Source organism: Thalassophryne amazonica, chromosome 17 (genome assembly GCF_902500255.1).
Source record: "Thalassophryne amazonica chromosome 17, fThaAma1.1, whole genome shotgun sequence".
Taxonomy (NCBI): Eukaryota; Metazoa; Chordata; class Actinopteri; order Batrachoidiformes; family Batrachoididae; genus Thalassophryne; species Thalassophryne amazonica.
In genome coordinates this window covers 26,382,707-26,398,038 of record NC_047119.1, presented here as the reverse complement: position 1 = coordinate 26,398,038, position 15,332 = coordinate 26,382,707, and the positions used below count along the sequence as shown (strand labels likewise).

At 38.6% G+C, this 15,332-nt stretch overlaps 1 protein-coding gene across 6 annotated transcripts in view; it reads right to left on the bottom strand.

Moving 5' to 3' along the window:
* Window positions 1-15,132, bottom strand: part of golga2 (golgin A2) — a 34,557-nt gene extending 19,425 nt beyond the window's left edge. For 3 of the 6 annotated variants that reach the window (XR_004565969.1, XR_004565970.1, XM_034192026.1), the window contains exons 1-6: window positions 15,003-15,132; window positions 11,745-11,888; window positions 10,440-10,508; window positions 4,126-4,278; window positions 1,007-1,053; window positions 350-413 (exon numbers count right to left, since the gene is read on the bottom strand). Coding sequence is in view for 1 of the 6 variants with exons in the window: in XM_034192026.1 (XP_034047917.1) it covers window positions 350-413; window positions 1,007-1,053; window positions 4,126-4,278; window positions 10,440-10,508; window positions 11,745-11,888; window positions 15,003-15,050 (525 nt within the window). In the remaining 5 variants the exon portion in view is untranslated. The remainder of the gene's footprint in view (window positions 1-349; window positions 414-1,006; window positions 1,054-4,125; window positions 4,279-10,439; window positions 10,509-11,744; window positions 11,889-15,002) is intronic. The other 3 variants (XR_004565972.1, XR_004565971.1, XR_004565973.1) reach the window with 3 other exon arrangements.
* Between the last annotated feature and the right edge of the window lie 200 nt (window positions 15,133-15,332).

The window sequence follows — 15,332 nt, the reverse complement described above, 5'->3', positions numbered from 1 at the left end:
GTCCAGAAACAAATAGACAATTCATATTAACAATATACTAATTTTATTTTCACATCAATACACAGTCTTTCAATGTTAACTGTGGCTCCAATCGCTTGCTGACTGTCTAAACTGAACCAGGTCTGACATTCTGCTGCAACAGCTGATGGTGTAATGGTGCTTGAGATGTTCAGGAACAACTGAGAACAGTCCTTCCAGTGCATTCCTGCCTAAAATAGACGTGACATGCCCCATTCAAAAGTGGTCTACATTAGCAGTGTGTCTTTGTTCAAACCCTAAACAATTCATGACAGAACCATGTGCATAAATGAGTGAGAAAGTAAAGATGGTACTTGTGGCTGTGATATACCTCAGAGACCAGACCATTCAGTTGCTCAGAGAGCTGCCGCAGACTCTCTGTGGAAGAAAGTGGTCTGCAGGACAACACATACACACAACTCTCTATGATGCATTACTGGACATAATGACAGCAGGACAGAATCCAATAAAGCGACAGCAGTATTGTTTATGCACTGACTTTATGATAAAATGCCTTAAATTAATAAAGTGTTGCAGAAATACCTCATGTGCAGACATATTAACAAGCAGTTTCTCAAAAGTGGATATGAACAATATCAGATTGAGCAATAAATCTGTAACTCTAAACAAGTAATAGAAAACACACTGAATGAAGGAAACATAAATAAAACTATTTACAACTACAATAACAGCATTTACAGAAAATTTTCAAACTACCGGTACTCATGTATCAAAGTCAGTTGATCTGTCGTCTATCCTCACAGTTAATATTTCACCACAACATGAATAAAAATACACTGTCAGGAAGCTGATCAGCCAACATTTGCAGCCTACCATTAATTACATTATTAACATTAACAAAAATGAACAGTCTGTAAAACCATATTTTGGCACATTTTAACAGGTCAAATAGCCATGTGACTTTTTAATTTGTGCATATTTTCATATAAAGAAGACGTGACTGGTATTCAAGATTAAGGTCACTCACCTGTTTTCCTCCCTTAAACTCTCACTGCCATTGGCATCAATGTAGTCCTGGCGATAGAAAAATCAAAATATATAGAAAGAAACGAGAGAAAAGACAATAAAAGGTCACACAGCTGCATTTGATCAAGTGGAAGCTATGAAATCAAACACCATGTCACGACACCATCATTAAAGACACAGCCAGCTGTCGTGTTCACTGATGTTTGTTACATATATTGATGAAAATGCATCATCCAGCAAATGTCAATATAATGCTACAGCTTTAAAATACTTTGTGAGTAACCTATGGAAATATGCCTAGCAAAATTATATCTGTTTCTGTGAGACATCTCAGAAATAAATGTAATACATCATACGAGTAGTTATTATAGGACTATTTATGCCACAAGTACTAGTAAGTACACCCTTTCAAAGAGCAATGATCTATTAATTCTTAATATTCAGAGAATGGAATTGGAAAAAAAAAAAAATATATAATTGCACAGCTAAAGCTCTGTGAAGCTGACCCCCCCGTCCACGTAAAAAAATCCAAGCAAACACACTGAGTGGTCAAACGAAGCACTAACCACTCAGTGTGTTTGCTTGGATTTTTTTATGTGGACGGGGGGGGGGGGGGGGGGATTTTTTTTTAAGTGTAGATTTTTTTTTTTTTTTTTTTTTTTTAAGTTTAAGGCAAATAAACAAATGGGCAGTGGACACAATAGCTCATTCACATTAATGGGCTGGCCTCTTTCATTTGACTTAAACCAAAAACCCACCCCAGAGCTGTGGATTACAGCACTGAAACAAGTTCATCTGAAGTCATTCTTCAAAAAATTCTGGCTGGAATTATGCAGTTCTCAAAGGAGATACACTCAAATGTACTATGAGTTTTATTCCTCCTGTGATTAGACATCATCATTGTAGTGTTACATTTCAGGATGTAAGCAAAACTTCCATGCTCAGCCACTCATCAAACCTCTCTCCCGCACACTGAGCAGAAGGAACAGCAGTTGGAGGCTTTTAACACGTCTAACTGTTCTCTATGAGGAAAAAACAAGATGGACCATATTTACTGTAATAAACACCCTGGGGGCATGACATTTTCATGGGGGGGGGGGGGGGGGGGTGTATACTCACGATCGTTTATGTATACGTGCATGCATGCTGTACACAGCACAATTTTATGGTACGTATGTACATACATGTGTACTGCATGCAAGAGAAGTAGTGCAGACCTGACACCAACGTTGTTTTTCTGCATGCAGTATTTGCTACACAAATACATAAAATGGCTCCATTCAAACATTTTTACTTGGTAGCATTCAAGCCAAAAGTTGAGATAGAAGGCACCATGGCGCTCTGATTTTCCTAGTTGATAGGAAACGTGTCCAGGAGTGGTGTAGGAACAAGGATAAGCTTGCAACCCAGGCCAAAACAACAAAACGACTGCGGGTGACAGGGAAGAGCCTGAAATACAAGGCACTGCGGCTGCATAAGCAACATGGAAACCAGAACAAACTTGATGAGATTTTGTAGAAATGAGGTAAGACTATTTCATTTTCCTCTGTTCTCCCAGGAATTCCCAATTTCACTACATGCAATGTGAAAAAGTAAATAAATAAATAAAATCAAGGGTGGTGGGAGCTTTTATTAGAGAGTGAGTGTTTATCAGAGTAAATACCGTATGTGTGTTTTAGTTCAACCACAGGAATTTTTAACCTTTAAATACCAACTATCATTTTATAGCTATGTGGTGAGTAGTGAGTACTGCTCCCTTATAAATATGGGAAAAGACAACTATGAAATCATATCGGTGCCAAAACCACTCATGTAAAAAATGTGTTTGGGCATATTATATTATTTCACACGCGTCGGTATTAACTGCGCAGGTGCACTCAGAAGAAACTGCTCCTCGAGCAAGGAAAAAGGTTCTGCGAGTGAGGACCAGTGTGCCGCCGCCCTCTCGAAGTTGATTTCTGATGGTTAATAATCACATTATTCCCTTTGATCAGTTTGGGTGAAGAGTGTCAGACTCAGACGTGCTGGGTTTCATTAATCTCAGGTGATTTTTAGGACTTTCCGTAATTTATTATTAAATAATGCTGAATTTATGTGGAAATAATTTTTGTATAGAAGCTTCAGTTAGATAACGACTAGTGTCGTTTTAAGCAGAAAAAAGGCGATAATCGGTTAATGCCATTGTCTTCTTCGTTTTAGCAGACTGACTTCTGTGTCAGAGAGGAGGGCTGTCAATCAAACCTTGCTCTTCAGAAACAACCAATCACAGCAGAGCTAGTACCAATCCCTTGTTCGCTCCCCCAGAGCGCCAAAACCCTCCCCCAAGTTTCGAGTGAGAGAGCAATAATCCGGTGCACGCGAGCAGAAATCAACTTCGATAGGGCGGGGGTGCACTGGTCCTCGCTCACAGCACCTTTTTCCTCACATGAGGAGCAGTTTCCTCTGGGTGTGTGTGTGGGCAGAGATAATTTGTGCGCACGTCATTAATATCTACACGTGTGAAATAATAAAATACTTTTTTTTTTGTTTTATGCAAGAGTGGTTTTGCTACCGATCTGACGCCATAGACAACCATTGCACAGGGCAGGACTCACATACACATGTGGAAATATCATGAACATGTGCAAGTGGACAAGCACAGAATGTAAAGAAAAAACTCAGAACACAGAGGGAGAGTTGCATAATTGTATGTGCATGGTGCCATTAATCCAATGGATATTTACATAGAAAGTAGTTATTGGTTGCTATACTGATGTCAAAAAGTGTTAAGGCACTTTTAATAGCCTTGAGTACCAAGTTATCTTCACTTCACCTGGCCCACCATTATTTTGTGTGCACGTGCGGAGAGGACAAAAGCAACAAAAGCAAAATGATCAACAAACAACAAAAATAAATAAATCAAAGAAAACCCTGCTGTTTATTCTGGCATCATGTAGCTACATCTTATGTTACATTCTTATGTACACAAACATGTAAAGAAAGACAAATATCAATACAAAGCTTAGCAAAAAATTTGAGAGTCTATGTATCATAAGTGGACATGGTATTATAACAGGCCTATAAGGAAGCAAAAATAAATAAATAAATAAATAAAAAGAGAACAGAAATGTCAAAACACACCTGCAGCTCAGTGTTCTGACTGACAGACTCGGGGTTAGTAGCATTACTAGTGCTAGCGGGGTTAAGCACGGGTGAGCCGTGGCAAGACTCGGCCTTTGGCTCCTCCAGCAACAGGGGAATTGTAACCCCCATGGCCTCCACTTCAGCAAAGCTCTGAGGTGACACACACACACACAAAAATGCACAATATGGTTTAATGCTAAGATCACTTAAAAATCAGTATGTTCACATGAATAGATTACTGATCAAAATGCATTCAAGTCATTTATATGTATCATATCAAACCTTTCCAAAAGAAACAAGTGTTAAACTAGCATCCAACTACAAGGGCCCTTAAAAGTGCACTACACTACATCATCACAGAATAGATTACCAACCATAATTTTGCTAACCAGCAGAGGGCAGTAATCAACCAACAACCTATCCTACCAATATTTAGGGAAAGGAAAGGACCATCAAAATCTGTGCAACTCTTTTTGAGAAATAGTGGAAGTCAACAGACTGAAGCAATCAAATAATTATTGTATTTTCTGGAGTATAAGTTGTTCTCCCCCCCTCAGTAGTTTTGGAGGTCCTGCAACTTCAAATCTACTTCAAATCAGAGCAAGACTGGAAGCATGCGCTGATGCTGCACTTTGCCACATCAGGAAACCATAGAACCACCTTGGATCCTGGATAGCAACCAACTAGGCAGAGAACTGGTCCATTTCAACATCTCTAAAATAACCATATTGCTCTCCTATTAATTGCTCATTTGATACAGTCATTCCAGCATCATTCAAGGATCCTCCAAAAAGACCTTGTATCAAAGACATCTAGATGTCAACTTAGGTCACTGATTAGTGTCCAAGTATCACAACCATACTCTAAGATAGGTAGCGCCAGGACCTTAAAGACTTCGCATTTGTTCTCCTGCAAAGATATCAGCATCACCAAACACCGACACTCAAGTGTGGCTTATATAAAAATAAAATAAAAAAATAATAATAAAAATCATAACACCACCAAGAACAATTTCGAGAGGACTTTTCCAGGAATCAAAGCACTTAAAATGCCCTCCAACAATAAAAGAATAAACACCAATAATAAAAGTACACTACAACAATGCACACAATTCGTAATACAGAGAGAACAGAATTTGTCTTTCTATAGTAACTATCTATAACTTAGCTAGCAGGGTGAACTTTAGATAGGAACCTAACACATATTGTATCATAGCTTTTGTTTCTATAACAACAACCAGATTTACATCTTAGCCTACTAGCTATAACTTTGTTTTACAAGTTTACAGACTAGGTAGATGAATATTTCAATCTTTTTCTGTAGGAACACTTAAGTTTCAGGTACTAACACCTATAATATTATGTAGCTATTATATTTCTTGTATATGTTATTTACTGCCCTGTTTGTGTAAATGTCACTTATAAATCCAAGAAATCAAAATCCGACCCCTGGTTAAATGCCATGACCCGTGACCTCAGGCAACGCAGCAGACAAGGCGGAGAGAAGATGGAGAAAGGACAAACTACAGGTGTCTCTGGGCATTCTGAGGGACAGTCTAACTGACTATCAGAAGGCTGTGAAGGAGGCAGAAGCACAATATCTGTGTCATATTATTTCTAGCAAATGTCATTGTCCCAGTGTGTTATTATAGACTATAAACTCAGCTGTGAAACCATGCACCTCTGTTTTGATGGATGCTACAACCACAACTTGTGAGGAGTTTCTTCAGTTTTTATTGGCAAAGTTTCATCAGACAGAACACTGACCAGAACTGCAATGTTGAGTTGTCTGCTACTAGTGCACATTCTGCTGTGCTTGAGCAGTTTCAGCCCATTTCTTTTGCATCCCTTGGTGAAGTTGTGAAACACATAAAACCTACAAGTTGTCCTTTAGTTGTTGTTCCAGCTAAGGTGCTGGAGGTTTTTAATACTGTTGGGGCGGGTCTCCTAACTTTTATCAATGCTTGTCTTAGCTCAGGGTCTGTTCCAGATGCTTTTAAACATGCTGTGGTTTGACCCTTCTTAAAAAACCTCACCTGGACTCGTCAGTTTTATCCAATTTTAGACCTGTGTCTCATCTGCCATTTCTGTCTAAGGTTTTAGAAAAGGTTGTGTTTATACAGTTACAGTCATTTTTAGAAGACAATCACATCCTTGAAAAATTCCAATCCGGGTTTAGATCACAACACAGCACTGAGTCTGCACTTTTTAAAAGTTCATAATGACATCACTTTGTCAGTGGATGCAGGGAATCCTGCTGTGCTGGTTCTGTTGGACCTCACAGCAGCCTTTGATACTGTGGATCACACAGTACTTGTTTCCTTGTTAGAACATTTTATTGGCATTTAGAGTACTACACTTAAGTGGTTTAGATCATATTTGGCTCAAAGGAGCTTTTCTGTTATGACTGGGGACCTCTCCTCATCAACTGCTCCTCTGTGTTATGGAGTGCCGCAGGGTTCTGTTCTTGGGCCTATTCTATTTTCTTTATACATTCTGCCATTGGGGTCAATTATAACCCCTGTTATACAACCTGTTCTTTCATTGCTATGCTGCTGATCTGCAAATCTATCTGCCTATGAGGACTAATGGGAGTGATGCTTTGTCATCATTATTTAATTGTATTTGTGATGTAAAGCAGTGGCTGTCCCAAAACGTCCTTTACCTGAATGATGGTAAAACTGAGATCATGGTGTTTGAGCACACTGGCATACCAAATGTGGTAACACCAAATTTTGGTGCTCTGGCTAATTATGTACAACCCCTGGCAAAAATTATGGAATCACCCTGTAAATTTTCATCCCCAAAACTAACACCTGCATCATATCAGATCTGCTCATTAGTCTGCATCTAAAAAGGAGTGAACACACCTTGGAGAGCTGTTGCACCAAGTGGACTGACATGAATCATGGCTCCAACACGAGAGATGTCAATTGAAACAAAGGAGAGGATTATCAAACTCTTAAAAGAGAGTAAATCATCATGTAATGTTGCAAAAGATGTTGGTTATTCACAGTCAGCTGTGTCTAAACTCTGGACCAAATACAAACAACATGGGAAGGTTGTTAAAGGCAAACATACTGGTAGACCAAGGAAGACATCAAAGCGTCAAGACAGAAAACTTAAAGCAATATGTCTCAAAAATCGAAAAATGTACAACAAAACAATTGAGGAACGAATGGGAGGAAACTGGAGTCAACGTCTGTGACCGAACTGTAAGAAACCGCCTAAAGGAAATGGGATTTACATACAGAAAAGCTAAATGAAAGCCATCATTAACACCTAAACAGAAAAAAACAAGGTTACAATGGGCTAAGGAAAAGCCATCGTGGACTGTGGATGACTGGATGAAAGTCATATTCAGTGATGAATCTCGAATCTGCATTGGGCAAGGTGATGATGCTGGAACTTTTGTTTGGTGCCGTTCCAATGAGATTTATAATGACTGCCTGAAGAGAACATGTAAATTTCCACAGTCATTGATGATATGGGGCTGCATGTCAGGTAAAGGCACTGGGGAGATGGCTGTCATTACATCATCAATAAATGCACAAGTTTACGTTGATATTTTGGACAATTGAAAGGATGTTTGGGGATGATGAAATCATTTTTCAAGATGATAATGCATCTTGCCATAGAGCAAAAACTGCAAAAACATTCCTTGCAAAAAGACACATAGGGTCAATGTCATGGCATAGGGTCAATGTCAACGAGCAGATCTGATTTGATGCAGGTGTTAGTTTGGGGGATGAAAATTTACAGGGTGATTCCATAATTTTTTCCTCAGAATTGAGTGATTCCATATTTTTTTCCTCTGCTTGGTCTAAAAAAGTAACCGTTACTGAGTGCCACAATCTTTTTTTCTTGATTTCTTATAGTGTTTCTTAAAGCCAGAAAGTTGCCATTTGAAATGACTTTAGTTTTGTGTCATGTCTGTGATCTGCTTTTTTTCTACAAAATTAAACAACTGAATGAACATCCTCCAAGGCCGGTGATTCCATAATTTTTGCCAGGGGTTGTAAAACCAGCTGTGAAGAATTTGGGAGTGATATTTGACAGTTGTTTGAGGTTCGATCAACAGATAAACTCTGTTGTCAAAGCAAGTTTTTTTCCAGCTTCGTCTTTTGGCTAAAATAAAGCACTTCCTCTGTAGACATGATCTTGAGACGGCCATTCATGCTTTCATTAGCTCCAGACTTGATTGTTGTATGCACTTTATTCTGGCATTAATCAGTCTTCTCTTGCACATCTCCAATTGGTGCAGAATGGTGTTGCTCATCTTTTAACAAACACTTTTAGATGTGAGCATATTGTGCCTGTCCTGTACTCACTCCACTGGCTTCCAGTTTGTTTTAGAATTGATTTTAATGTTTGTTTTTAAAGCTATTTATGGCCTTGCATCTCCCTACTTGTCTGAAATTTTAACTTTGCGCACTTACAGTAGGATATTACGGGTGTCTGGCCAGCTTTACTTAGATGTTCTGAGGTCAAGATACAAATGATCATGCTTTTGTGATAGCTGGCCCCAGACTGTGGAACAAGCTACCTCTTGAATTACATACTATTCCTGACCTAGCACTTTTTAAATCTAAGTTAAAGACTTATTTATTTTAAACTGGCTTTTAACACCTAGTGGCGAGGTGACATGTTCTGTTTTTACATGCTGTTTTAAAATTTTATTGTATGCGTGTTTCATTTTTGTGAATTTGTGTTTTTAATTTAAGCGCTTTGGACACCAGTTGGTGCTGTAATGCCCTCTATAAATAAATGTTAATTGACTGATATGTGCTGTCCATATTCTTGAGCAGCTTGGGTGAGTAGGGACAGTTCACAGGGGATAAAAAAAAGCTGTTAAACTTACAATCCCTGGTTCTCAAGACCAGGCACCTAGGTGGTGTTCTGTCCCTTCTTCTTTGGTGTTTTTTTTTTTTTTTAATTTAGGAGTACCTTAGTATACACTAGTAGAGTTCCACCTTAGATTTGGAATGTATAATAGAAGATATACCTTACTGAATTTTCATACATTTAAGAGTTGATAATACAGAAAAAAGACATTTTTTGACAGGTGTGACTTACACTCCAGAAATTATAGTATCCTCCTCTAAATGTTGGCAGCGGAAACAACACAAATAACTTATACCATGTTGTACATATGCTAAATATTTGGACAATGAATGAGTAAACTTGTTCTGTTACTTCATATACATACACTTGAAATAAGACCTTACAGCAAGTATGATATGCTTCTGATGGGCCAATCAAGTAGTACTTTCCACATGAATATGCAAGTTTTTCCCTCAACTCAGTGTTTCCCTCCTGCTAACAGGCACTGTGCATGGCTGTGGCTTGGGAGGTCCACTTTTGAAGGTATTTGTTTGTATTATAATAACAAAAAAAAATAATAATAATAATAAAAACACCGTCATTAGTCTTTGATCCACATTGTTCAATCAATATTACTCTGAGTGTTTAAGTTTTACTATTACAATACTGCGCTAAGTTGAACTGATAATAGCCATGGGTGGGGAATTGGTTTGTTCACTTTGTTTTAAGCTATTCAGTTTTCAACTATATAGACTGGATTGACTTTAATGTGCTTGCAGTGTGGCCTTGGCAATCCTAGTGTTTATCTAGGAAAATACAAGTACTGGATCAGGACGCTGTTTTAGCAGACAATATTAAATGACTCTGGATCAGGAAAGGGTGACTGTGACTTGAATGGGATATCCCTACCATTAACTAATCAGTTTATCCTCATTATGTGTCCTTTTTAATGTGGCGAGTTACCAGACGATGGCATTTATTGTTTTTAGGTTACTGTCTGCGCAAGCTGGCTGGGAAAGACTAAATTTGTCTACATTTTTTAATGTCTAAGCATTAAACTGTTAATATAGGGAACAGAACACAGCAATGATTACACAGCTGCAGTGGTAAAGCGCACACACACACACAGTCATCATCATCATCAGTCAAGGAGATGTCACTGTCATTTAACTATTGAGGCTTATGCTAGCCCTTCTGCAAACACCACTCAAAATGTATTTCTGCAACAAAAACGGAACACTTGTGCTTGCGGAAACACAGTTTAAAGCATAGTATCCATGCAAACATTTGCACTCCAACTCCACCCATGCTTGAGAGTCTACTTGACAGAACAAATAAATGCACAGGGTGTAAGGAAAGAAGAAGAGGTACATAAAAATAGGGGGTAAACAATATAAATGAGGAGCAGAAGATGTTATCTGAGATGGAAAGATGGAAGACGACAGGAAAAAAAACAGGCAAAAACAAAAAGGAAAGAGAGAAGCTCACCTGACTGTTGCAGTAAGGAGGAAGTACTACTCCATTGCTTTGACTAAGTGCTTTCAGAATACTGTCAAACTACAGGAAAAGAAGAGATAAGGGTGAGGAGTGAAGGAGATATTAAAGGAAAAATGCAGACCGACAGAGTGGTGGAGAAATAGACAAAGAGGCAATTGCTACAGAAACAAAAACTTATGAATATGAAGGACAAGAAAAAGGAGATAAAATAAGGCCAGAATCATTTGTTGGTGCTACTTTTCCAAATGTCTTTTGGGAATGGCTGCTTCACATCTTCAGTCTAAACAAGTTAGAAATAAGAATTTGTCCACGAACTGGTGCACACTCATCAAGTCATTTCAGACAACGTCTCCTAATAACAAACAGATGATGCCATATTACTGCTCAAGCTTGGGAGTCTTAAGCAATGCAGGATAACCCGCACCACCTACAACTGTTCAAATGACCTACTGGTCCTTGCCCATTTTCAGATTATAGTGATGTTTAGAAAAAGGTCTCACTGATGTTTGTGAGTTTATGGAGAACAGCCTTGAAAAATCAGCCCCCTAGAGTTTGAAGGTAACATGCTATAACCAAACAGCATGCCTTCAGGGGACTGCCCAAGAAGGTGAACTGAATTCCTGTGACAAAACAATGGAGCAAATAAATGCCTGTGTATACAGGTATAGAGCTGTACTTCCAGTTGGTATTAAATAACACACACAAAACAGTACTATATTATGCAGTACTTAGTAACAAATCACTCCTCTCATGATCGATGTTATGTCATTATATTAATCAGATACTATTCAGACTCTAATATTTAGTAGACATGATTTAACTCCAGTACTGGTAGTGTACATGTTTAATTACAAAAGCAAACATTTTGCAACTTCATAGTAACTGGCATTCATAACTGCTAATGCATTTTGTAGTCAAGAGTCAAATAAGCTAAGCCTTTTCTGAAGGAAACAAATAAGAACATCAAGAGCCTGGATGTGCATTATCAAGTATGTATTACCATCCACTAAAAACTGTTATTACATTGATACAGACCGTACAACATATGCAGGTTTAAAACAGAACATAATGTTGTCGTCTACTGATTACAAGCTCCTGTAACAGTGACGTAAAAGACTTTGTAAGAGTTGTTGTGGAAAAAGAAATGGGAAATTAATTTCATTTCTGGCAAAAGCTAACATGTGCAAACCAAACTGTAACTTTGCATTACAAGACAAGCACAAATAATGATAAGCACCAAGACAGATTAGAAGATTAGCAACAGAAAAATGCAGACAACCAAACAAACTGACTTACATCATCTGGGGAGTTTCTGTCTGTGGTGGGTGCATCGAGTTGGCTTAGCCCCTTCACCTTCCTCTTTTTCTTGGCTACTGCAACTCCTCCCCCCTTTTCTCCTCCTCCAACAACAGGGGAGCTCTTCTGCTGAAACTCCTTCAGCTGAAAAGCAATAGATGGAAATAAGAAATGAACGAGTGAGCAGGGGTGCAACAACAACTTCTCGCTAAGCACAATATTTCAGACAGAAGTCACAGTTGTTGTTTGAACCAGAGGTGGGACGAAGTCCCTCTCAAGTCATCAATCTGCAAGTCCCAAGTCAAGTCTCAAGACAGCTTGCAAACAATTGGTGGTCATTATGACTTGAAACTTGCCAATTCATGACTTGAGAGTGACTTAATGGTGACTTTGTCCCACCTCTGGTTTGAACGTCCCCCGCCAACTCACAACTTCTATCCCAACAGTGACACTGCTCAGATTCAATCGCTTTTCACCAATGGAAAGTCTTATGAAGTTAAGAAAATTGAAGTGATTAGCATGTTCTGTGTTTAGTTTGCATGTTCTCCTCATGTTTGCCTGGGTTCTCTCCGGGTGCTCCAGCTTCCTCCCACATCCAAAGACATGTACATTAGGTGAACTGAAAACTTTCAATTGACCGTAGGTGTGAATGTGTTTGCCAGTCTATATGTGGCCCTGTGATAGACTGGCATCCTGTCCAGGGAGTACCCTGCCTCACACCCCATCACTGATGGGATAGGCTCCAGCCCCCCCACCCCCGACCCTTAACCCTCTGGGGTCTAAGGGCATTTTTTTTGACAGTTCACTCGCCTGGCATAAATGTTTTATTATTGCTGTTAACAGCTCTCCCTGCATCCCACAATAAAGTTTTATGTCTCTTTTTTTCAGGACAACCTGTGCTTTCAGAATATATATGCTTTTGTTGTGTTTTATAAGTGTAATAACGGTTTACAAACAAAAGAAAGAAAAAAGCGGAAAATAAGTTTCCACACACATTTATTCAAAACACACAGCAAACTATAATAAACAACTGTTTTGACACTTTATAAAGGTAATTTGAGGTCTTGTGCGAAAGACTGTACAACAAAAAGGTTAAAACAATAAGCAAAAATGTACATTTTGAACAATATATACAAAATGGTCTATGCAGGTTTTTTATTTTGTCTTCATATCAAAGCAATTTCTGTCTGCTATTACACAAAGGTTACAACACAAACTTCTACTCTGTTTTGGACTGTTCTGTGCTGCTCCTAAAGCAGCTTTCACATGAGATTGTCATCAGAGGCTCTCCGTCTGCTTTCACTGATTGCTGTGCGTAATGGCGCAGGGCGCACTGAGTATGTACTAATAGTACTGGCGCACCCAGGTGGCTATTCAAACGGGCCAACTAGTAACATATCATTACTGAAAACGATCTTTGGCTTTTCACGTGAGGTAAATCTGCCGATTGGATTTTGTAAAACCATGTGACGGTGTACCAATTCTGACTGGACACTCACATTGCGCACGTCATCACACAGCTTCTATGAGGAGTACAAAGATGGCTGATGGCTGGCTCGAAAGTCTGCGGAGTTAACTTTTCAGCAAAAAAAAAAAGGAAGTTTCTATCTCATATCATTAAAAAGTTATTTATAATTTAGTAAAGCTTGGTCTTAGCCATCGTATACAACGGCGTCGGCCCCAGAGGGTTAACTGGAGTAAATGGGTATAGAAAATGGATGGATTAAGTAAGGATAGACTGCTCCAATCTACTATACAATGCAGATTATTCAAGAGCCCGGTGTCGAACTGATCAGAATGCATGGCCGCTGACTTTCTAGCATAACTATAATTTTGCTTATTGATTATATATAAAAAAAGAAAAAGGCAGAAAAATTTTCTATTTAAACAATTTCAAACTAAATGGCTCATTCACTGAAAGTGGGCACATAAAATGTGACATACGGGTCAACAATTCAGAATATACAAATTTTATAGCCTTTGAGTCAATTACATTCCTTGGTTGACTTCTGATGAAATGTCCCCAGTACACTTACATTATGGCCATTCTACAGATGGAGGAATGCTGCAAAACAAGGCTTTAAAAAAAAAATTAATCAGTTCCACATGTAACAGATGTGTACACCAATAGTTACATATGGAACCAAAATTTTGACTGCAAACATTTTGAAATTATGGAAAACTGCAACAATAATTTCCAACATTTCTTAATGTTTTATACAGAATTTAGGCAATGTTTACATCAAGAAATTTCTTAAGCTTTTATGGTCAAAATTTGTCCTGTCCATGTTTTAGGTCTAATATTTCTCAAAAATTAAAGCATCAAATCTGAGTTTCTGAGGAGTACCAGTGGAACATTTCTGATGGAAAACAGGATGAAAACAATTTTTAATTACTACAACAAAACCCATCAAACTGCCAACACACAAAATGTGCCAAGCCTCGTACACCCAGCTACATGAGGATAGTAGAATTCTGCACGACACTGTGCATGTTGATTCCAACATATGCTGCTTGAATCATAAATGATATCAAAATGACAACTCATCCAACAAAACTGTGGTGCAGCAAGAAATATTACGGAGTAATCTCCTAAAACCAACGTTAAAACTGACTCAACAACAGATCCAGCTGTCTGAGGCCCACAGGACAGGAGGGACGAGGGGTGTCAGCTGTCAAAACAGTCCCTGTCACATTATCCAGGTAACTGTGCTAACAACACTAAATCTGCGTTTACTCTGACTACTGTACGCTGGGTATGTTCTAACATAACTGACGCGTCCTGGAAAGAAGTACGAAATCTCTTGCACTGTATTCTTTACACAGACCAAATAGTCACCCGACCATTGGTTAGCTTGTTTGCTAACGTTAACTTGGCTTCGTTAGCAGGTTAAGATGAGCTAATAAAGGCATCCACCTTAAGACACATGGAATCTTCGGACAACTGGAGGTAATTTAAGTCCTAATTAACTAAGGAACACCGGAAGCTATAAATACCTCTACAAACTCACAGCACTAATAACAATATGGGAAAAAGTTAATGCTATTAGTAAAGGCCCAGAATAAGCCCCGGCCTCTCGCAAGCATTTGTAACCGAGAGAAGCAGGAGTTCCTCGGCAGGGGACAGAGCAGAGGTCGGACGACGTGTACTGACAACACCCTCTTCAGTAATAAATCGTAATATTAACAATAAAATGAAATAAAATACAGGACAAATAACTGCTGTACTCTTATCGAGACTTTTGTAAAATACTTTACCTTCTTCTTAGCTGCAGCGAGTTTTATTTGCCTGCTCTGGTCGGCCATCCTGCTGCTGCTACTCGGGTTAACCCACCGAACCACGTCATCAGTTTGGTGTCTGCCGGTAAATCTCGCTGTAGGGGGCGCTTGTGAGCTACACAGAACTGAATTCCACAAAGCGTCCATCAATAATTTTATACTGTATACAATTTTATACACAAATTCAAGTTACAGATGAAAATGAAACACTTGTCTGGCAGTTATTTAAGCATTATCCAATGAATAAATATTTTTCTAAGTTTTTGTTTCACGAATGAAGACAAGATAAAAACATTTTTATACCAAAAC